Source organism: Leuresthes tenuis, unplaced genomic scaffold (genome assembly GCF_036924035.1).
Source record: "Leuresthes tenuis unplaced genomic scaffold, fLeuTen1.0.hap1 SCAF_17, whole genome shotgun sequence".
Lineage (NCBI taxonomy): Eukaryota > Metazoa > Chordata > Actinopteri > Atheriniformes > Atherinopsidae > Leuresthes > Leuresthes tenuis.
Genome location: NW_027325371.1, coordinates 33,230,920 through 33,254,549, shown reverse-complemented (window position 1 = coordinate 33,254,549; position 23,630 = coordinate 33,230,920). Strand labels below are relative to the sequence as shown.

General features: G+C 39.2%; 2 protein-coding genes across 3 annotated transcripts in view; one reads left to right on the top strand and one right to left on the bottom strand.

Moving 5' to 3' along the window:
- abcc1 (ATP binding cassette subfamily C member 1 (ABCC1 blood group)) overlaps positions 1-23,630 on the bottom strand; it is a 51,747-nt gene that overhangs the window by 25,983 nt on the left and 2,134 nt on the right. The window contains exons 3-20 of one of the 2 annotated variants that reach the window (XM_072369692.1): positions 23,317-23,445; positions 22,784-22,921; positions 22,449-22,574; positions 22,156-22,217; positions 16,914-17,063; positions 16,422-16,649; positions 13,307-13,484; positions 12,832-12,993; positions 12,406-12,498; positions 12,028-12,231; positions 11,568-11,714; positions 8,115-8,202; positions 7,613-7,682; positions 7,255-7,381; positions 6,718-6,894; positions 5,632-5,799; positions 3,565-3,739; positions 451-511 (exon numbers count right to left, since the gene is read on the bottom strand). In XM_072369692.1, the coding sequence (XP_072225793.1) occupies positions 451-511; positions 3,565-3,739; positions 5,632-5,799; positions 6,718-6,894; positions 7,255-7,381; positions 7,613-7,682; positions 8,115-8,202; positions 11,568-11,714; positions 12,028-12,231; positions 12,406-12,498; positions 12,832-12,993; positions 13,307-13,484; positions 16,422-16,649; positions 16,914-17,063; positions 22,156-22,217; positions 22,449-22,574; positions 22,784-22,921; positions 23,317-23,445 (2,483 nt within the window). The remainder of the gene's footprint in view (positions 1-450; positions 512-3,564; positions 3,740-5,631; positions 5,800-6,717; positions 6,895-7,254; positions 7,382-7,612; positions 7,683-8,114; positions 8,203-11,567; positions 11,715-12,027; positions 12,232-12,405; positions 12,499-12,831; positions 12,994-13,306; positions 13,485-16,421; positions 16,650-16,913; positions 17,064-22,155; positions 22,218-22,448; positions 22,575-22,783; positions 22,922-23,316; positions 23,446-23,630) is intronic. The other variant, XM_072369693.1, reaches the window with a different exon arrangement.
- Positions 19,862-21,824, top strand: LOC140273116 (multidrug resistance-associated protein 1-like). Its single transcript, XM_072368633.1, has 5 exons — positions 19,862-20,057; positions 20,371-20,532; positions 20,866-20,971; positions 21,053-21,117; positions 21,717-21,824. The coding sequence occupies exons 1-5, from the start codon at positions 20,016-20,018 to the stop codon at positions 21,822-21,824; spliced, it is 483 nt and encodes a 160-aa protein (XP_072224734.1). The 5' UTR covers positions 19,862-20,015.

Here is a 23,630-nt window from a genome sequence, read left to right as displayed (position 1 = left end):
ATATACAACATACAGCCTATACGGTTTTACAGACTAAATGGACAAAATGCAGAATTATAATCTCTGCACGTATTCATTGTGAGGGAATATGTGATGACTTAAGACAAAAACAAAAATAATACGTTAAAACTTGTGTAATGATACCTTTATTCTTCAATTCTTACAACATATCAGCTGAAGGACAGAATGTGACATATCACAAATAATAAGGCTATTAAGGTACATGTTTAGCCAGGAAAGTAACTGATTTCGACAGGGAAAACAGACATCCACACAGCACCGGTACTGTAACTGTACTGTAAAACACAAGTTATCCACACCGCTACGGGTTGTCCAAATTATAGAACGCATACGTTTTACAATAAATATCCCTTAAGAGAAATGGTTTGCATGTCCAAAGCTTATCATAACTTAGTGAATTAGAGCTTCAATGGTTTTAGATTAACTCACCCAACAAGAGTGGCCAAACTGCCATTCTCGATTGCCTCGATTCCACTCTTTGGCACAGATTCTACATGAATGCAAGAAACAAAAGATTCATGTTTTTTTTTTTTTTTTTTTTTTTAATGGAACAGAGTTGATCCCTGACAATTAACCAAAACATATATAAAACATAGACAATATCTAGACTTCCAACATTATTGATAATGTATCTACAGCCATGCATCCAATCCCATTTTAGGACATAGTTTTAACAAAAAATTTAAAAGATTTAAAAAGGTAAAATGACATGATGAAAATCGAAAAAATCCACACACACACACATGCACAAACAAAATCCTTGTAGCCACAGCAGCTTCTCCAGTGCCGGAGAAGTGCCGCGTCAGAGCACAGTGCCATTACGCAATGCCATTCACTGTGTTCTACCTTCATTAAATCAACTGAAAACTATATCAAGCTAACCATACAGACCTGAATTAGACCTCTACACACAGCAGAATGTTCTGTTAGTAGTTCAGCCTTTTTTATGAAGGAGATGCCCTGTTACCAGGGCTCATCATAGCTGCACTAAGATATAGAATATGATCTATATTTTTATATGCACTATAAGAGTGTATATAAAATCTAGTTTTAAATAAAGCCTAGCTATTCCTACATCTTGTGTCTTGGGCCCTATCTTGTTTACGGGTGGCGATGCACATAGGGGCCATTTTGGGGCACTCCTGACAGGTTGAAGGCCTTCAGAAGTTGGCCTGATAAACAGCTGCCTGGCCTGTTGTTGTAGGTCTGCCTCTATTAAAAAGGTAGCCAACTTCTTCCTCAGAAGAACGGCATTGGGGAGGTGTATCGGGAGGATTTTGGCCCGTACATTCATTCGCCAGTGTGGTAATGATGTCCTCATTGTTTAATATTCCTGCTACGAGATTCAGAGCGGACCGACTTATTGTCCTTCACTTTTTGCTGCAGTATCCACACGTTACACAAGATGGCCGCAGGCACTGCCGTGAAGTCTGACATTGGTCAAGTTTCATTCAATACAATATATATATATATATATATATATATATATATATATATATATATGGCATACACACACACACCCATGTTACATGATATTTGGCTTTCGGGTGAAATTTCAGGATGAAACTAAAAAGCATTACAACCTTTACAGGTGAACTTAATGTGACCTTCTGTAAACTTTTGAATGCACATGTCTGTTCAATGTTTCAGTACTTTTTGCACAAGTTGCTCTTTTCTAAAAAGGAGCTTAACACCAAAATTCACAATAGGTGTTTGATCCATGAATTGACCAATTCATTTAATCCATTTCATTTCATTAAACCTCATCATACTGTAGACATTTTGACATCATGAGTCCAACAACACCTAACAATTGATCAACAGTACCTCGCTATTGCGAGGCTTCAAACAGGATGTTCTCAGACGGATGTGGCCACTGAGCTTAGAGTGTCACAGAGTGTCGTCAGCAGGTTGCAACAGAGAGACTAGAGGAGTCACAGAAAGGCATAGAAGTGGACATCCTTTGGCCACATCCCACACTGATGACCACTTCATTGTAAACAGTGCCCTGCGGAACGGGATGATGAATGCCACTCAACTCCAGGCACATTTAATGGAGGTGAGAGGCACCCAAGTGTCATGTCAGACCATTCAAAACCGTTAACATCAGTATGGTCTGCATGCTAGACGACAGTACAGTGAAAAGCTCATACTACCTGGATAACATGATTAATCCAGTCATTGTGCCCCTGCATGAACAACGCAGGCCTAATTTCATCTTCATGGACGACAATACTCCAGCTCATCGAGGTCGCATCATAAGGGAACGGCTGCTAGAGACTGGGGTACCTCAAATGGAGTGGCCTGCAATTACCTAAATGTCCATACCTAAATCCCATAGAAAACCATGAAATTCACCTGAAAGCCAAATATCTCTAACTTGTTGTGAATAGTGTGTATGTACTATATTTCCAAAAGTATTCACTCACCCATCCAAATAATTAAATTCAGGTGTTCCGATCAATTTATACACCATGGCCACAGGTGTATAAATTCAAGCACCTCGGCATACAGACCGCTTCTACAAACATTTGTGAAAGAATGGGTCACTCTCAGGAGCTCACTGAATTCCAGCATGTTACCATGATAGGATGCCACCTGTGCAACAAGTCCAGTTGGGAAATTTCCTTGCGACTAAATATTCCACAGTCAACTGTCAGTGGTATTATGGAAGCGATTGGGAATGACAGCAACTCAGCCACGAAGTGGAAGACCACGTAAAATGACAGAGCGGGGTCAGCGGATGCTGAGGCCCATAGTGCGCAGAGGTTGCAAACTTTTTGCAGAGTCAATCGCTACAGACCTCCAACAGATTAACTCAAGAACAGTGCGTAGAGAGCTTCATGGAATGGGTTTCCATGGCTGAGCAGCTGCATCCAAGCCATACATCACCAAGTGCAATGCAAAGCGCCGGATGCAGTGGTGTAAAGCACGCCGCCACTGGACTCTATAGCAGTGGAGACGCGTTCTCTGGAGGGACGAATCACGCTTCTCCATCTGGCAATCTGATGAATGAGTCTGGGTTTGGCGGTTGCCAGGGGAACGGTACTTGTCTGACTACATTGAGCCAAGTGTAAAGTTTGGTGGAGGGGGGATTATGGTGTGGGGTTGCTTTTCAGGAGCTGTACTTGGCCCCTTAGTTCCAGTGAAAGGAACTCTGAAGGCTTCAGCATACCAGGAGATTTTGGACAAATTCATGCTCCCAACTTTGTGGAAACAGTTTGGGGATGGACCCTTCCTGTTACAACATGACTGCGCACCAGAGCACAAAGCAAGGTTCATAAAGACATGGATGAACGAGTTTGGTGTGAAACACACTCTAAAACCTTGTGAAAAGCTTGCCCAGAAGAGTTGAAGCTGTTATAGCTGCAAAGGGTGGGCCGATGTCATATTAAACCCTATGGATTAAGAATGGGATGTCACTTAAATTCATATGCATGTAAAGGCAGATGAGTGAATATTTTTGGCAATATAGTGTATATGCACACACACATACATCTATCTATATATATATATATATATATATATAGCTGTGTTTCTCACCATTATTGCCACTTTGGTCAACAGTGGCATAAGTACGCAGGAACTCAGCAAAAGCTCCCTCTTTGACCATGAGCTGCTGGTACGAGCCCACCTCTGTGATCTCTCCCTCTACCATGACAAGGATCAGGTGGGTCTGGGGCAGGTAGCTTAACCCATGAGTCACAAGAACACGAGTCTGTACACATTCAGAGTAGATTTAGAGTCAAATTCATTCCTTGTCACTTTCAGTGTGTGGATTAGGTACTCTGAGCATTCATTCATTCATAAAAACACATATGTGTACATGTATATATAAACACACACACACTTCAGTTCAATTCAATTTATTTATATATAATTTATCATTATACATATTAAATATAAGTGGTATCATGTAATGATAATAATAATAATATTGTTTTTGTGTGCAGGTATCCTGCTCCCCACCCGTCAAGAGAGCTCCTGTTTTCCAACTTTCATTTGACCATTTTTGGAAGGGGTGACCCAATGCGACTGGTAGCATGAGGTCGCTAATGAATGTTGGCTTAATAAATGCAGAGGAGGGGGGCGCTTGTGAGTCCTGAGTGACGTGCCAATGCACCAGCAGAGCGTTCTGGGATTTGTAGTATTAGCGGTGCACGCGCTGTCTACCTGTCTGCCAGCTAGTAGACATTTGGTATTATCTTGTGGACCAAATATAATTACACTGTGGGTCTGAATTTGACATCTGTACTCATGACAACGAGTTTGCATGTATAGCAATAGAGTTCAAACGGTGTTTTTTTGTACGATAAAGGCGTCACATACCCAACTGTGGGGGGAGAAAGCGGAAATATTATCAAATTGTTTTTTGATGCTTTTAAGAAACACTTGGTTTTCTGAAATTGCTTCCCAGCCATTACAATCTCATCCACCTGTGCCACCCTCACCTCTGCGGGGCAACAGGTGAGGTCAAACCATTGCAAACAGTGCAGAAAATCATTGCACTCTCTGTCCTCTGATCCATCACTCTCCTTTTTGTCTGACATAACTCTGTAAAGGGAAATTCTCACCCTCTGAATCTTCATTGGCACAGATCTGAACCAAAACATATTGTCTTGTTAAATATTTATTAATTTTCTCAAAAACGTACCTAGACGTCTTAGATATAAACACTTCCGCTTAACCACATGGCCTAATAATCATCACCGATACAGCTTTTTATTTCCTTAATTTCCTTATCAATTTACTCGATAACTTTGAATGGGAAGATACTTTAATTGGGGGATATAATTCAAACAATGAATGTGTGCCATCTACTGGTAAACAAGCTTGGGATTTTCAACCCGTTTTATTCAGTGTAGTTGCTAGTCGCTTGAATGATAAGTAAAAAGAAGCCCTTTACATTACATATACACCAATCAGCCGTAGCAGTATGACCAACAGCCTAATATAGGATGTGCTCCCCTCATCCTGCCAAAAGAGCTCTGACCAGTCAAGGTGTGGTCAAAGAACATCTGAAGGTGTCCTGGAGTGTCTTGTTCCAGGACTCGAGCAAAAGATCCTTTGGCCCCTGTGGGTTGTGGGGAAGGTCTTGATGTATTGGGCTTGCTTCCCACAGACATCATCAGATCCTATAAGATTTTTATTTTTTTTTTTAAAAACTGTTCCAAAACTGTTTTTGCAAGGCTCAGTGTTGTCCCTCTGTGGTAAGCTGCTGAGGGAGGGATGTTGCAATACTTTTTGGCTGTGGGGGGTGATTGCCCTGCAGAAATGTTTAGATAGGTGTCACAGTGACATCCATGCGAGTCCCATGATGCAGGTTCTCCCAGCAGAGCATTGCACTGGATTAAAATGAGACCACTGTCAGAGTCATGCTGTTACGGCTGATCTGTGTACTTTTTATAATAAATGTCACAGAAACCGTGCAATGGACTACCAGCCCATCCACTGGGTTTTCGCCTTTCACCTAATGGTAGATGGGATAGGCTCCAGCTCCCCACAACCATGAACTGGATTAAACATGTATAGAAAAATCATGAATGAATGGATGTCAAAGAAAACACCACAAGGAGATTTTAAAATAGCTGAGATGGAAATCATACACACCTTGTCCTTCAGCAGTCCTTGTGGGCCAATGACATGATCAAAGATGTGTTTTCCAACGTGAGCATCAACAGCAGATAGTGGGTCATCCAGCAGGTAGACTGCACGATCACAGTAGACAGCCCTGGCAAGGCTCACCCTCTGCTTTTGGCCTCCAGACAGATTTACACCCTGTACAAATGACAGAGATGTTAAAACATGTTTTCACATTATACAGGGTCAGCAAAGCACAGCTGCCTTAATCCCTCAATAACAGCACGCAACTCTTTGTGTTGGACAGACACCCAATTTTACCTTCTGTTATATCTTTACTTTCTGTTTTATTTATATGAATGTGTTTATCCTTTGTTTAGCACTTTGGGCTGCACTTGTCATCATCAATAAAGCTCACTTGATGTAACTGACTTGATAAGAAGCATAAGTATTAGTAATAAGCATCTTTCCACTTATACATTTCAGTGTTTGTCACTGACAACTGCAAGCTCGAAGAGCACAAAAAGCAATAGGGGAAACAAAGACCTCCAAGACACAAAGCATGGCAGCATGCATCTTTGCAAGATTTGTTTTTCTTTGCCAGAAGATTTCCTTTGATAGTAGAATGTTTTAAAGTAGAATTTTTCTTAGATTACACAAAAAGTACCACATTTAATTTGAGGAAACTTAGGTAATAAGAAGTAATTGAACATGAGAGAAGGAGAAAGCTTCTGCTTCCCCCCCCCCCAATGGGAGTATATATAGATTGTTTCTTTGAAACTGTGAAAAGGGGCTTTGCGAGGCTTTGGCTTGGCTTCGGCATTGAGAGAGTTAGTCTCTTGTGTTATAAGTCTAGCACCAATATTGACACAAATGTTTGGAAAATATATAGTAAACTTGAAAATGTGAATTTGAAAACTCAAGTGACCAACTTAAAAAACTAACATTAACAAATTATGTATCACTATAGTATCACTATTGTAAATATATACCATAAACAATCAATATGCAGGCAAAGCCATCATGGCTGTGTCAAAAACCCCAGTGTTTTAATTGTAAATCAATAAAATAATAACTTTGGCACATTTAATGCTTCCTAATAAAATCTGCTGATACCTTCTCTCCAATCTCAGTCTCATCTCCTGCAGGAAGGATCTCAAGGTCAGGCTGGAGGGCACACACCTCCAACACACTCTGATACCAGGCTTCCCTCCTCTCCTGACCAAACATGATATTGTCTTTTAATGTGGAATTCTGGATCCAAGCGTGCTGAGAAACGTAGGCCACAGAACCCTTTGGGGAAAAAAAAAACAAAAACACAAAAAGCCACATTCATATTCTAAATCTTATTGCATTATTTTTCTAGAAAATGCCTAAACTTTTATTTACAATGACTGGAGCTGGCAGTGTTCTTTCCAAATGCCTGTGTTTGAGAAAATTCTGAACCAAGGTTTTGAACAGATAGTTTTGAAGGACTTACCATCTTTAATCTCTTGAAATCTCATGGTATTACTGAACACAATGAATAAATTAATACAGTATTCTTCTATATACAAAGGCACTATCAGTCCAGGCTTGAAAAGGCATATGTGAAAGAGGCTAAAACTAAAGGTGGGTAAAGAGGTGTCTGTGTGAAAGAGTGAAAGCAGCCACCTTGACAGTAACAGTTCCTTCCATTTTGTCCATTTCTCCAAGGAGGGCAGAGAGCAGCGAAGACTTTCCTGACCCAACGTGACCCACCACAGCTACCAGAGAGCCTTCTGGGATACACACATTCAACCTTCATATACACAGAGAAGAAATTGAGGTTATATCCATCTCAAAAATACTCCGATTCATTTCGTAATAACATCAATTACAAGCATAAAAAAAAAGAAATCAGTATTTTTTTGCTTTACGGTTCTAAAAATACATATAAATAGCATATATAAAGCTAATCAAATATTAATGTTCCTTAAATAATAAACTGATTTAAATATACTAGAGGATCCTGAGAACTGATGGCACATACCTCTTGAGTGTTGGTGATTCAGTTCTAGACCAGCTGAAGACACCATCCACTATGGAAATACTGTATTGGGCTGGAAGGACAAAAGATTTGAATATAATGTTTGTGAAATTCCACTGTATACATACACTAATCAGTCACAACACTAAAACGACTGACAGATAAAGTGAGTAATGTTCTGCTGTGAAAACCTGCACCTTACCGTTCACATGGATGTTACTTTGTCACTGTATAAACATTTCTGCAGACCAGTCATATTGTCCATTTGGCAACAATACTGCATATTAGCAGCTTCTCCCAGCAGGACAGCAATGGGCTTTGCAAACACTGCTCAGGGAGGGCTCAGTGACCAAGACAAAGAGTCTGAGGTTGTATCGCTAACATCCCACACTTCAGCATACCCTCACATGTTTTTTGTGCACACCCTGATTTGTCTAATCTCTTTAGATTCGTCTTAATGATATGGCTGACCATATACCCAGAAAGTACAAAAGGGAAGACTCACAGCCTGCTACTGCTTTGTGGTTCACACTGTCTTCTTGCAGCTCCTCGTGTGACAGAAAAACTCTCAACCGCTTCAGGGAGACACTGGCCTGAGGAGGACAGATGTGGAGGCAGAACAGGAAAGGAAGATTGACAAGGACTGACACTTCAAAACGTTTTAGAACATGTTTTTAACATTTCTATTTATTTATTTTTTCTTAAATCAATGCTTCCATCAATGTCGACACTCCAAACTAAAGAAAAATGTTCTTTCCTTTTCCCTAAATATTATCAGATTACTTATAAATCTTAAACCACTTGTGGATTCTCACTGCTTCAAATGTGAAGCAGTCAAGCAGCAGTACAACCCTGCTGAAATGTCTCCACAACCCAATTCATGTTAATATAAAGGTCAGAGAGAAACATAATTTAAATCTTCATAATAGAAATTACAATGAACTTGACTTTAAGTTTCCATTTTTTTCACTAACAAGATCTTGTGTTTTAGTAAACAACATCTTGAGTTTCATTAGTGCCTGTATTTGCTGGAGCACAAACTGGAGAACAACATCAGGTATGGAGTGGGATGAGAGAGAACACCAGGTGCACCTGAGGGGAATGAACAACGTGCCAACGAGTTGAACCAGTTCAACTTCAACCCCCCCGTACTGCATCTCTGAGCATCAAATTTTCTGAGGACACGGCCATTGCGGGGTCTGTTGAGGACGGGAGTTTGGCTGAGTACAAGGACCTGGTCGACCGCTTTGTGAAGTGATGTGGGGACAACCACCTGTAGCTGAACGTGGCAAAGACGAAGGAGATGGCGGTGGACTTCAGGAGGAACAAGCCCCTGCCCTCTCCTGTTTGCGTCGATGGGACGGATGAGGAAATGGTACCAGAATACAGGTACCTGGGTGTCATACTCAGCAATAAACTAGACTGGTCCACTAACACAGAGGCAATCTATAACAAGGGCCTGAGCCGGCTTTACTTCCTGAAGAGACTCAGGTCCTTTAACGTCTGCAACAAGATGCTGCAGAAGTTTTTATCAGTCTGTTGTGGCAAGCACCATCTTCTTTGCTGCGGTGTCCTGGGTGTGGGCATCAAGGCAAAGGACGCCAACGGACTGAACAAACTGATCAGGAAAGCAGAATCAGAAACAGATGCCATGCACTGGAGTGGTGGGCAGCCAATCACAGCGCCCGGGGAGCATGGGGGTACAGTGCCTTGCTCAAGGGCACTTCGGCTGTGGCAAGGAGGTGGACTGCCACCCTTCCAGCTATCAGTTCACCAATCTTTGAATGGCGAGAATGGGAATCGAACTGCCAACCTTCCGGTTATTGAATGACCCACTCAAACCACTGAGCATATCATATGTGATATGTGCTAAGATAACCATATTGATATTATATATCATATTTATACAATATTCTACAATTTTGCACATTCTAGTTTTTTTTTCCTACCTCAGTTTTTATTCTATTGTATTTCATTGAATTCAAATATACGGGACTGCTATGACGACTTCATTTCCCTTCAGGGATTAATAAAGTCATCTATCTATCCATCTATCCATCTAATTATAAATCAATATACCTACAGTAAATGCACAATTGAACCTTGAAATTCTGGACGCTTCTCACTCTAGAGTCTAGATCAATCCAAATTGAAAATGTGCTGAAAACTTAACATACATACATACATATGGATATGTATATATATATAAAAAAAAGGTCTATGATAACTCTCTAACCGGCAAAGCTGATCTGTTAACTGCTATGTAAGACAGTTTAAAGCTGATGTTTAAAGCTTTGATTTAAACACAAAAGGAGCAAATCCTCTTGTGCAAAAATAAAAAATTTAAACAAAAACTTTAACTGAACAAAAACATCAAACTATTAAATGTGGTTTGCTGAATATTAGATCTCTCCTTTGGAAGTCTCTGTTAGTGAATGATTTGATCTGTGATCATCATATTGATATATTTTGTCTTACAGAAACCTGGCTGCAGCAGGAGGATCATGTTAGCATTAATGAATCAACTCCCTCTGACTATTTAAATGTTCACGTTCCTCCAACCACAGGCAGAGGAGGAGGAGTGGCAGCTATCTTCAGATCAGGGTTACTAATCAGTCCTCGACCCAAGATTAGTTTTAGCTCTTTTGAATCTCTGATTCTCAGTTTTTCCCACCCAAAGTGGAAATCACAAAAACCTCTTGTGTTTGTTGTTGTGTATCGTCCACCTGGCCCTTATTCTGAGTTTCTGTCTGAATTCTCAGAGTTTTTATCCCAGTTAGTGCTGAGTACAGATAAAGTCATTGTAGTGGGTGACTTTAATCAGGGTTTATGCAGGAATCCTGAGGTTAAATTTAATACCATTTAATACCTTTGAAACATTTTTTTAAAACCTCAACACCACTTGCCTCTAGCAAAAACAGGATCAATAAATGGGAGGGCATGTGCACTGTTACTGTTAATCCATTACTTATTGTCATGCAATAGTTTCCCTTAGCTTACCTTTCCTATACACTGATTTAGTTGATGTACAACACATTTTTTCAGTATCCTTTGAATGGCGTTATGGTGTTTTTCCCCCTCTTTTCTGTCTTCTCAAACCCCACCTGGTCGAGGCAGATGGGAATCTGCCTTGACCAGGTTTCTTCCTGTTAAAAGGGAGTCGTTCCTTTCTGAGTTTCGGTGCAATCTGTTGGTTTCCTTAGCTAGGATATTGCTTTTGAATTGGCTTTATATGAATGAATTGGATTATTTTGAAATTAATTGGATTTAATTGGATTATGATTACAATTCATTTCATTCCAATTGGCTTGAAATGGACTATGTTATTTAAGTTCCTTGAGATGACAATTGTTGTAATTTTGCGCTATATAAATAAACTGAATTGAAATTGATCGATGAAGAATATTGTTTTTTATTAGTAAATTCAATGCATCAAACAATCCAAGCTGTCATAAAAGTCAGGAGAAGTGCAAATAAGTAAAGCTGTGATTTTCTTTTTGACTTCTTCATTCCATAACTTTTTCATACAATTGAGTTATTTCATATTTTGTTCCTCTACTTGATCTTAAAAAAGAAAAGAAAATTACAACAATTTTATTAGATTTTTTTTTGGATGTGTTGTCCAAAGCCAGAATATCCAACTATTAAATAAAATCTTTTCTTCCCCTCCATTTTTTCCCCTCACAGAATGAAAAAGTTGCATGAACATCCTTCAAGTGTAGAAATTCCAGAATATTACAGATCCATGTCTGGAGTAATACTGCACATCTCTCCTCTTGTTACTCAGTGTGAGATGAAGGATTTAGATTGTGACAGCAAAGTTTTACAACCCAAATCAAACTCCAAACTTCCTTGATACCTTACCTTCTTAAGTACATAGAAATCAAATATAGCAAGTAATGCTATCTGAGTAAACGAATGAAGAAATGCAGTTCGACTGACTGCTGAGCACACTAACCTGCACCATACTACTGATGACCATTGGTAGCATGTTGAGTGGAAAACGCAGGATGTTGAAAAGTGCCAGTGACACAAAGGCTTTCTGGGCATCCAAGACGTTACGCTCATCGATCAGCACATACACAGTAAAAGTGGACAGGGCAACCTGTATAGTGGCCAAGGAGGAGGAAAAAGGAGAATGAGATATCAATGTTGCTTTAGCCCATTAATAATTCATTCTGACAGTGTTTGTAATTTAAAAAGAATAAGGTATGCGTAATAAATCATGTATGTCCATGATTGAAGCGCTGCTTTATTTGACTTTTAGATTGTGGTCTTGTCTGTATGAGTGCTGCTACTATCTGTGAGTCTGTGCTAGCTAAATCACATATAAAATTAAGTGTCATTCTGAAAAAGACTCAGAAAGAATTTTATTTGTCCACTGTGGTGCTTGCCTGTCCCGCCTGTGCTAGACTCACCAGGAAGGGTGCACAGACCCAGGTGAAGGTGGACATTGCACCAAGGTAGGCAGCTTTCTTCAGGACATGCAATTCACTTTCACGGATTTCCGACACCTTGTCCTTGAAGGCCAGCTCCCAGGCGTAGAGCTTCAGCACTTTGATACCATTCAGCATCTCATTCATCAGCTTAATGCGACTGTCCTTACTCTTCATCTGAGCCACCTACTCAACACATGCCCAAAATATTTAAAGAAAGAAAGAAGCCACATATTACCTCAACATTGTGTGCTCTGCGCTACCGTTTCAACTGAGGAATCAGTTAGGAGGCATTTATACATGGAAACAAGAGAAGTGAGATGTTGTATGACAGCGTGTGTTTGTATGCCAAAACTGCACCTGATAGGTTTTGGTTTTCATTGCAATGACAGCATTAATCGGAACCATCAGAACCATTACAGCCACTCCTGCCAGCACAGACGGACCTAAATTCTGCACAGCAGCAGGTAAAAACCATAATGCAAAAAGGAAGCAGTTTCCCTGAGATCACTTTTAGCATAGGGTTAAACCAAATGAACCACCATGACCTCAAGAATGCACATTTTCTAAAGATCTTTCAGTTCTTTGGCTCATATTTTTGCATTTTACTGCTGATCACTCAAACTTAAATATATTTTGCTCTATTACCACTCACATCAAGCATTTCACACTCGTTAGCTGTCATCAATCAAAAAGGGGTACATGCAACAGAAGTATGCACCAAACAATAAGTACTAAGTACTATCAAGTACTAAAACTACAATTTACAGTTTTCTGTAATATCACCTGCCAGAGGAAGTAGAGAGCCAGCACCACTTGCAGGGGGGCAGACCAAATCATGTTAATGTAGGTGATTAGGTCCATGAAACGCTGAGCATCCACTGACATCAGGTTGACAATCTCTCCCACAGTGGAGGTGCGGCGTGCTGAGCTACTTATGACCAGGGCCTAAAAGAGCAGATCCAGGGAGGGAAATGTTCCTATAAAAGGTTCAAATCTAACTGTAGACTCTCATTCAAAGCATATGCATATCTGATAAGTGCAATAATAACCTCCAAGTATTATTAGTAATGTCTTTTTGGCTAAGTCTAGCCACTAACAACCTCTTACAGAGTTAAGTACAGTATCTAGTTTAAAAAAAGACTTCTTTTACTACTGTTTTTTTCTGTGCTTTTAATTCATTACTTTATTTCCATATCTTTATCACAAGTAATCAAGATTTTAAAATAACTTTGAAGCCTCATTTAGCTTTTGCCTGTACCTTCCTATAGACTGCTCCAATGATGGCGGTGCGTAGACGCATTCCAGAAACAAAGCAGACATGAAAGTACCTCTGAAGAATCAGAGACTGCACGCAGGTACATAGGAACAGCAGGGCAGTGTAAAAGTAGCCCTGCCAGGACGGAGCGCTGGAGTCGTTGACAAATCGGATAAGCAGTCTACGTGGAATTAAATGGGGAAAAAAAGCAACATTATGAACATATTTGCTCAGTCAACCACAAATGCTGCTGCATCTACATGTGGCCAAGAAACTTGCACTTATTATTACAATCTTAGAATTAATGTCATAGGCCTTTGTAATATGTGCTATTTGCAAATCAAGTTTATGGCTGAATTCCACTATTGCATCCACCCTATTATCTATCGCCTACGTCATGCGTTAACTATTGATGACCTGAATATAAAAACTGGTCATGTGACATGAACATACATTACAGATTAATGAAGAGCACCTGAACAAATCATTTAACAAATGAAACGTGCACATCATATTGTTGGAGAAACGGACTGCTATAAATCAGAAATAGCTGTGTCCTGATTTATCTACAAAAATAAGTTGAGTAAAGACTTTATTTGTCATGAAATACATGAAATTTGTCCTCCGCATTTAACCCATTCAGTTCAGCACCTGTTGAACACACACATGGCACAGGGCCACACACTCATGGAGACAGATGCCATACACTGGAGCAGTGGGCAGCCAATTAAAGCGCCCAGGTAGCATGAGGGTACGGTGCTCAAGGCTTGCTCAGCCGTGACAAGGAGGTGAACTGACAGTTGGAGGTGTGGCAATCTTTGAGCGGTCAGAGTGAAGGTGAGAGATGGAACCACCAACCTTCAGGTTATTGGACGACCACACTCACCACTGAGCCACTAAGCTACAGCACAGTCTTTTTTTTTTTCCCCCACAGTCTCTGAGCCAAATGAAGGACAGAAAATAGCTTAAACGGGTTTATACTGCCGATTATGATTATAAATCAAATGTCTCCAATTACTTACAGCCACACTGTTAATGTAGTGCAATTTAATCTTCACGAGCAGGACACTAAACGTTCAATTAAGCTTGGAAATTCCAAAAATTTAAATTTTCCGCTCCTGTCATCCACTACCACAATATTTTACACATCACAGATGCACCACCTTACTTTCACATTCATGTCTGAATAATGCAGTCAGGGAAATTAAAACACAAACTGACTTACAGTGCCCATAACATTTTTTAGCAGAAATCAAGTGAGTAATAGTTAAAATGTCTGCAGTGTGATATGTAGCAGGGAGTGGAAGAGTGATGTGGCCAATAAAGTTGGAGACAAAGTCACAAAGGGGATGTGTGGCTTAGTCTTGGTTCTCATAAAATCCACAAATCATCCACTATTTTTCATCCTGGTATAAGAGGTGGTGGGGGACTACAAATACCTGAATATTCACATTGTCAACAGACTGGACGGGAAGTACAACACTGTTTCAAAGAAGGGACAGTCCAAACTAATTCTTGAGGAATCTTTGGTCCTTCAATGTTTGTAACAAGATGTTGCACATCTTCTTTCAGTCGGTCGGGCCCATTTGTTTGGGTAACAGCATGAGAGCAATTAACCTTAAATAAACTAAACAAACTGATCAAGACGCTGGCCTTGTATTGTAGACTATCTGGATTCCCTGGGCTGATTATGCAAAGACGACTGTTGCACATTATGAACAACACTGAAAATCCTCTAGACAAACAACAAAATGTAATAAGTCAGAGCCTTCATTAAGTCTGCGGCAGCAAAGAACAAAACCTCAGATCTTTCCTGCCCACAGTATTAACACTACACAATGGACTCTAGATCGGGGAGAAAATGAATGGGAAACATCATATAAAGTATCCTTGGCATCCTATATAACTTCTAAAGCCGTTATGATCATATTACATTCCGAAGATTTCTTTATTGAAAATGGGAGACCTGAGGACATTAGTTGAGAAAGGGAGTTTATCACTTTAAGATCTTTTAATGAAATTTATACAAATCAAATCAACTTGAAATTACATAAGTGCCCTTAAACGCTTAAAAAACAAAACAAAAATTGCCAAATTATCTGCCTATTTTTCATCTTTAAATCTCAAACACACTGCCTTGACAACACTAGAGAATCAATTAATGTTCTTTGGAAATCAAACAACAAAAATCTTAAGTTGGTGCACGTGCCCTTAATCTCCATGAATAGAAAATACACTGCAATTAACAAAAGTGCACAAAAGTCAGGGAAAAGCAGAGAGGTAATGCCTGTTGCTACCTCCACTGACATGCTGCGTCTACACTCTTGGTTGTTCACATGGATATAGCTGCGCTATCTGAGGTAAAACAATCAAGGTCTTCCTTTCTTCATTTAACTAGAAAAGTATTACGACAGACAGCAATTTATTACAAAAGCTGTTAAATTAGTTTGAACACTAGATCCAAAATTCAACCACTGTTTAAACCTTGCAAACACCACACTCAAACGTAAGCACTTTTTAAGAATTTCCAGCACCTGTAAGAACCCTTATTGTTTCTGTTCTGTTGATCTCTCTAAGCCAATAACTACATCAAAACCATCATAACTTATTTTGGATCTCATTCCAGTCAGATCGTCGCCACCCCCAAATAACACTTTGAGACTGGAAGTGATATGTATTTTGCCAAATATTGACCTATATCCAAGCTACTTTTTTATATCCAATCTACTGAAAAAAGGTGTTGTACAGTGTCAGTCAAGATTTAGAGAACATATCACTGAAACAGCACTGGTTAATGTTGCCAGAAAACTATCATTGGCCTCAGACATGACTTGTCTATTCATATCCTGTTAGTTCTCAGTGGGTCATTTGAAACATTGATCTAATTGTATTACAGTGCCCTGAACATGTAATTGGTATGAGATACTAGTATGTTTCAGTAAATTATAACTCTTAAACACACAACAGTGTGAGCCATGGAGTTCAGTAAGATTAGGCAACACAGGATACATTTCAATTGCTTTACAGACTGAATTGTATTTAGCTATGAAGCCAGATTACACTGATCTGTTAGTTTAACTCCAAGCATATCAACATCTTGATAATCAAAATTTCTCACCGGAGAATCTCAGGCCCAACAAACATGAGGATGTCCTGGATGGCCTTATAGAGACAGGAGATGAGAAAGTAGGGCCCAAAAGTCAGGCACAGTGCCAAAAATAAGGAGGGCTCTTTTGTTTTCCTAGGGGATTTCTCAATCAAGATTTCAGCCTCTTCGACAGCTCGACTCTCTTTGGTGTCACTATGGGGGGGACTCTTGGGAGTATACATTGTTTTCTGGTCAGTCCTGGGAAGAGAAAATGGAACTGCTTCAATCAAATACTTTATGCAAAAAACATTTACATGGAGAGGAATCAGAAATGATTTGTCTGTTATTTCCTGAAAGGTAAACCTATAGTACAGTCCAGTTTTTTGTGAAAATGATCTGTATCGGACACTTAGTCACCATCGTCTATATAATTGTGGATATTCAGCAGCAGCAGTTTTACCAGACAAACTCTGTTTTGTAAATGTGAACATTTACAGTTACTCTGAACAACATTTTTCCGACCTCTTTTTTTCATCTGACCTCTTGACCTTTTGGCACTCCGCATTCCAACGGCACACCAGCTGAGGCACAACTCTGTGGGAGCGATCGTCTGGGTTCAAAGACCACAAGTCCTTCTCCTCAAGTGGGCGCTTGTATCCAATAACCATCATCCTAATAAATACGAGACCAATCATAAAATACAAGAAATTACGAGGTGCAGTCTGAGACATAAGCAAAACAGGAGGGTTGTCATTCACTGTGCTTCTCTGTTATATTAGATACACTATAATAAACCGTCATCATTCCTGTTCTCTTTTTCCTGCCTAAGATTTCTCTGTTGCACTTGATGAAATCATGTAATGTCTAACCCTGAATGAGTGTGTGTGGATGATCTGCTTGTTTACACTATGTAACTGTTTTATCATCTTTCAATATAGGGTATAAATAAGTTTCCAGGAAATAGGTTTTCCAGCGTACTGTCATCTGTTCAGGTACATCATCTGATTTGTTACTGTCATTTTCAATAGATGACATAGTATTAATAAAGATATATATACATATAGAGGGAGAGAGAGAGAGAAAACTGGCTGTGCTTGTTGTAAACATCCATTAAAACATCTTTCCTAAGATTAAGATTACTGTATTGTCATGTACACATGAATATTAACACAAAATTACTCCTGGAAACATCCACGTTGGCACTAGGGATGTAACTATATGGAAAATTCAATATTGATTATAGTGACCAAATTATCCCGGTTAACATAATAGTGGTATTCTTGATTGCTGTACAAATGTTCAAAAACACATTTCATACATTGAAATAATTTCTTGAAATCTATCTCTTATCATACTAAAACATTTGAATCCAAAATCTTATCAAAATTAAACTTTCACATTTAAGGGGCAAACAGCTGGCACAGAAATAGATTTTATTTTGTAATTTGTAAACAAAATTTGTTTACATATTTTATTCATACATAATAATAATACACTGATTTTAACTATTTTGGTCTCAAAATGTTAAACTCTTTCAGGTGATTCCAGCTTTGACTTTTGGTGTTTCTAACTTTTATACTTTTTAAAATATTCAACATTTTATTAAAATTCTACTGAAATTTCAGCTGTTTCTCCGCTTTTCAAACAAACTACTTCTGCATACTTACACCGATTTCAACTATTTTGGTCTCAAAACATTCATCTCTTTCAGGAGATTAAGGCTTTCACTTTTGGTGTTTCTAAATTTTACACTTTTTAAACTATTCAAAATTTAATTGAAATTTTAGGCACATTTAAGGCAAATTTCAACTCTTTCTCCTCTTAACAACCTAACTACTGCTACATACTTTGAGCTAGAGACACCATTCAAAGTTTAAACGGCTCTCAAGACATTCAGCTATTACCGAATGGGTCAGCTTTTTCAAATATTAAGTTAATTTTGAAATATGACCGTTTCAAAATCATGAAAAAAAAACTTTACATTTTTTTGGCCCTTTCATCAAATCTTCTGTTTTTCCAATAGGTTCAAATCATTCCACTATTGTTATTGTGAGAATGCTGATTCAGCATTATTTCAGCTGATGTAACTACTAAATAGCTCACATTTACAGATTTTCAGCAATGGGCCTTAAAGTGAGAGAAACCTTTCAAATTCTCTCACTAACTCCAATGGAAATAAAAACTACATTGCCGTGTTCCTCTAACCCTTCTGGTTCTTACGGTGTTCAAATAATTTTCCTCGTTCTTACAGTTTTCTCACAGGAGGTCATAATATCCAAAAAAGCCATTTCTGCTGATACTGGGAGGGAACTCGTTAAGCTGCAGCTGCTCACAAACATTCCTATCACTGTGATGACATCACTCTTCCACTCCCCTGCTACATATCACACTGCAGACATTTTAACTATTACTCACTTGATTTCTGCTAAAAAATGTTATGGGCACTGTAAGTCAGTTTGTGTTTTAATTTCCCTGACTGCATTATTCAGACATGAATGTGAAAGTAAGGTGGTGCATCTGTGATGTGTAAAATATTGTGGTAGTGGATGACAGGAGCGGAAAATTTAAATTTTTGGAATTTCCAAGCTTAATTGAACGTTTAGTGTCCTGCTCGTGAAGATTAAATTGCACTACATTAACAGTGTGGCTGTAAGTAATTGGAGACATTTGATTTATAATCATAATCGGCAGTATAAACCCGTTTAAGCTATTTTCTGTCCTTCATTTGGCTCAGAGACTGTGGGGGAAAAAAAAAAACTGTGCTGTAGCTTAGTGGCTCAGTGGTGAGTGTGGTCGTCCAATAACCTGAAGGTTGGTGGTTCCATCTCTCACCTTCACTCTGACCGCTCAAAGATTGCCACACCTCCAACTGTCAGTTCACCTCCTTGTCACGGCTGAGCAAGCCTTGAGCACCGTACCCTCATGCTACCTGGGCGCTTTAATTGGCTGCCCACTGCTCCAGTGTATGGCATCTGTCTCCATGAGTGTGTGGCCCTGTGCCATGTGTGTGTTCAACAGGTGCTGAACTGAATGGGTTAAATGCGGAGGACAAATTTCATGTATTTCATGACAAATAAAGTCTTTACTCAACTTATTTTTGTAGATAAATCAGGACACAGCTATTTCTGATTTATAGCAGTCCGTTTCTCCAACAATATGATGTGCACGTTTCATTTGTTAAATGATTTGTTCAGGTGCTCTTCATTAATCTGTAATGTATGTTCATGTCACATGACCAGTTTTTATATTCAGGTCATCAATAGTTAACGCATGACGTAGGCGATAGATAATAGGGTGGATGCAATAGTGGAATTCAGCCATAAACTTGATTTGCAAATAGCACATATTACAAAGGCCTATGACATTAATTCTAAGATTGTAATAATAAGTGCAAGTTTCTTGGCCACATGTAGATGCAGCAGCATTTGTGGTTGACTGAGCAAATATGTTCATAATGTTGCTTTTTTTCCCCATTTAATTCCACGTAGACTGCTTATCCGATTTGTCAACGACTCCAGCGCTCCGTCCTGGCAGGGCTACTTTTACACTGCCCTGCTGTTCCTATGTACCTGCGTGCAGTCTCTGATTCTTCAGAGGTACTTTCATGTCTGCTTTGTTTCTGGAATGCGTCTACGCACCGCCATCATTGGAGCAGTCTATAGGAAGGTACAGGCAAAAGCTAAATGAGGCTTCAAAGTTATTTTAAAATCTTGATTACTTGTGATAAAGATATGGAAATAAAGTAATGAATTAAAAGCACAGAAAAAAACAGTAGTAAAAGAAGTCTTTTTTTAAACTAGATACTGTACTTAACTCTGTAAGAGGTTGTTAGTGGCTAGACTTAGCCAAAAAGACATTACTAATAATACTTGGAGGTTATTATTGCACTTATCAGATATGCATATGCTTTGAATGAGAGTCTACAGTTAGATTTGAACCTTTTATAGGAACATTTCCCTCCCTGGATCTGCTCTTTTAGGCCCTGGTCATAAGTAGCTCAGCACGCCGCACCTCCACTGTGGGAGAGATTGTCAACCTGATGTCAGTGGATGCTCAGCGTTTCATGGACCTAATCACCTACATTAACATGATTTGGTCTGCCCCCCTGCAAGTGGTGCTGGCTCTCTACTTCCTCTGGCAGGTGATATTACAGAAAACTGTAAATTGTAGTTTTAGTACTTGATAGTACTTAGTACTTATTGTTTGGTGCATACTTCTGTTGCATGTACCCCTTTTTGATTGATGACAGCTAACGAGTGTGAAATGCTTGATGTGAGTGGTAATAGAGCAAAATATATTTAAGTTTGAGTGATCAGCAGTAAAATGCAAAAATATGAGCCAAAGAACTGAAAGATCTTTAGAAAATGTGCATTCTTGAGGTCATGGTGGTTCATTTGGTTTAACCCTATGCTAAAAGTGATCTCAGGGAAACTGCTTCCTTTTTGCATTATGGTTTTTACCTGCTGCTGTGCAGAATTTAGGTCCGTCTGTGCTGGCAGGAGTGGCTGTAATGGTTCTGATGGTTCCGATTAATGCTGTCATTGCAATGAAAACCAAAACCAAAACCAAAACCAAAACAGGTGCAGCAAAAACTACATTGCCGTGTTCCTCTAACCCTTCTGGTTCTTACGGTCTTCAAATAATTTTCCTCGTTCTTACAGTTTTCTCACAGGAGGTCAAAGTTTCCAAAAAAGCCATTTCTGCTGGTTATACTGGGAGGGAACTCGTTAAGCTGCAGCTGCTCACAAACATTCCTATCACTGCGATGACATCACTCTTCCACTCCCCTGCTATTACTCACTTGATTTCTGCTAAATTTTCACTAGTTTCAGCTTTTTAAGCATGGTAAACTAATCACATTCAGCTCATGAGCATTCTCACTGCTGTTTCGCAGGAGCAGCTTTTTCTATATTATTATATAAATTTAATTATTTTAAGTACAGCATAAGTCGCCGTCAATATCAACTCAAGTTTCTAACTCGCTATCATAAATATGTATGTTCTTCCTATTGTTAACGCACATTATTTTACACCGCTTTATATTGTGTCGCTCCGCTCATTGGAGCTGACAGCAGACTGGCTGTCTTCGGTCCCGTTTCATTTGGAGACACTTAGCAACACAGCTGCTAACACAGCTGGTAGCTGCTAAGTGTCTCAAAATGAAAACGTTGTCGCATTCTAGGAGGATAAATACTGCTCGAAGCTTGGGAGACTTGGATGAGGCTGTTATTACATATGCTGATAATCCACCGCAATAATGAGATTAATTTAAACGTAAATTTTCACTGCGCTTTAACGTAATACTGGTAACTGTTACATCCTTAGTTTGCACCTGATGAACACACTGTGGAGACAGATGCCACTCACTGGCAGCCCAGCGCTGCGCCCGGGGAGCATGGGGGTAAGGGTGCCTTGCTGAAGGGCAAAATCTAGTCTAAGTTTTAAGTTCTATTTTAAGAGTGGGAATCAAACTGCCGACCTTCCGCTTATTGGACGACCAACTCGAAACACTGGGCCATGGCCGCCCGTTAATAGTCAATTAGTCAATATGCAACTTCAGCAGTCTGAGTAAAACTAACCAAAACTCATGCTCCCAAAGTTACAATCTTTTCATTGATGACATTTTTTTTCTATAATATCTAAAATAGCACATGTCCATTTTGTGCATTTCTTTACATCTCTGATAAACTGGAAACAACTGGAGAAATAGCACTGGAGTCTAAACACCACACTTTCATCACTGGGATAACGAATGCGTGCTTACCTGGTGATCCACCAGAAGGTTATTCTGGAGAGGAAAGAAGCTCCCCCCTCGGGGCAGGGATTCTGTGCACAAAAATATGGTTAGATCTAAAAGATTTTTTGCTCCTGAAATAATGATCAGTAAAAGTTACACAGTGTAACGTATACCTGACCACACTTGTGCTCACAGAATGTGAACTGGAAGGGATTATTATGAGACTTTCTGCAACATCCAACTGTGAATTGGCAGTTTATCATTGTAAAGCTCTGTAGTTCATCTTATGTAACTGTTATAAACACGTAAAAATCTCTCACCAAGTCTTTTACGGCCTGAGAGAAGAGTGGTGGCTGGTCAGTAAGGCAGGACAGGAACAGAGCAGTCAGAAGCAGAGTATAGTAGATATAGAAGGTGGTGTACCTCCACACAGACACTGTAACTGGCTAACAAAAAAAAACAACAACAGTAAGTTTTTAACCCATTTAAATTGCTGGAGTAAAGTTAGATACTACTTTGTTTGTGGTATAGCTGATATAATGTTTATTCTAATGGAAGCTGTGCTTTCAGGTAATAACAAAAGTCAGATAACTAGAGGTTTATTATTAACTTTAATCATCTAGATTGAACTCAGTCCTGCTAATATAGGACTGACCTGATCCAGGGCTTGGATGATCTTTGACCTGAAGGTGACTGTGGCGCACAGCAGTGCCAGCAGCCAGTAGATCAGCATAACTCCAGATGACTGAACACCTTTCATTCGTTCATACTGGATTAACAGGGTGGCCAGCAGCTGCAAAACACATCATTTAAAGAAACGCACTATATTTTTCAAGACCATATAAAGTTTAATTCTAATATTAACTGGCAGACAGGGGAGAGATGATAAAACTGGAGTCACATTTGCTCTTCTTTTGGTTAAAAGCTTTGCTGCTGCATTTTGTTAAAACTGAAAAATGTACGGTAAACAATCTTAAAACTACACATCAAAGATCAAAGCTATAGCAAACTTTTGGCAAGTAGTCAATTTCCAGTAAATTACATTAAAACAACAATGTCAGGAAAATGCACTATGACAAACTTAAAGGTAGCTAAAGGACATTAGTCTTGGAAAAAAAAAAGTATTTGAATAAACTAAATGTAAGCTTTGCTCCATAGCGAGGTGCTAGACATAGAAAAGATACTTACCATAGTGAGGCCCAGTAAGGTTGGACTTATGAGGTGGATGGGTGCTATGACACTACTGCCATGACTCCTTTCCCAGAAAGAATAGAACACATCTGACCAGCAGATGATCCACAACAGAAAGCCAATGGCCTGTGAGACAATAACAGCTTCTCTGAGCTTTTTTAGGAATTCTACTAAATAAACCAAGAACTTTACAATACAGCTATATTAAGCACTCCTATAAACTTTCTTTGAAGAGACACTAAGAAGGCAAGCAGAATATGGTTTTCTAAATCTAATTGACTTTACTTTAAAAAGACAATAACTCAATGTTG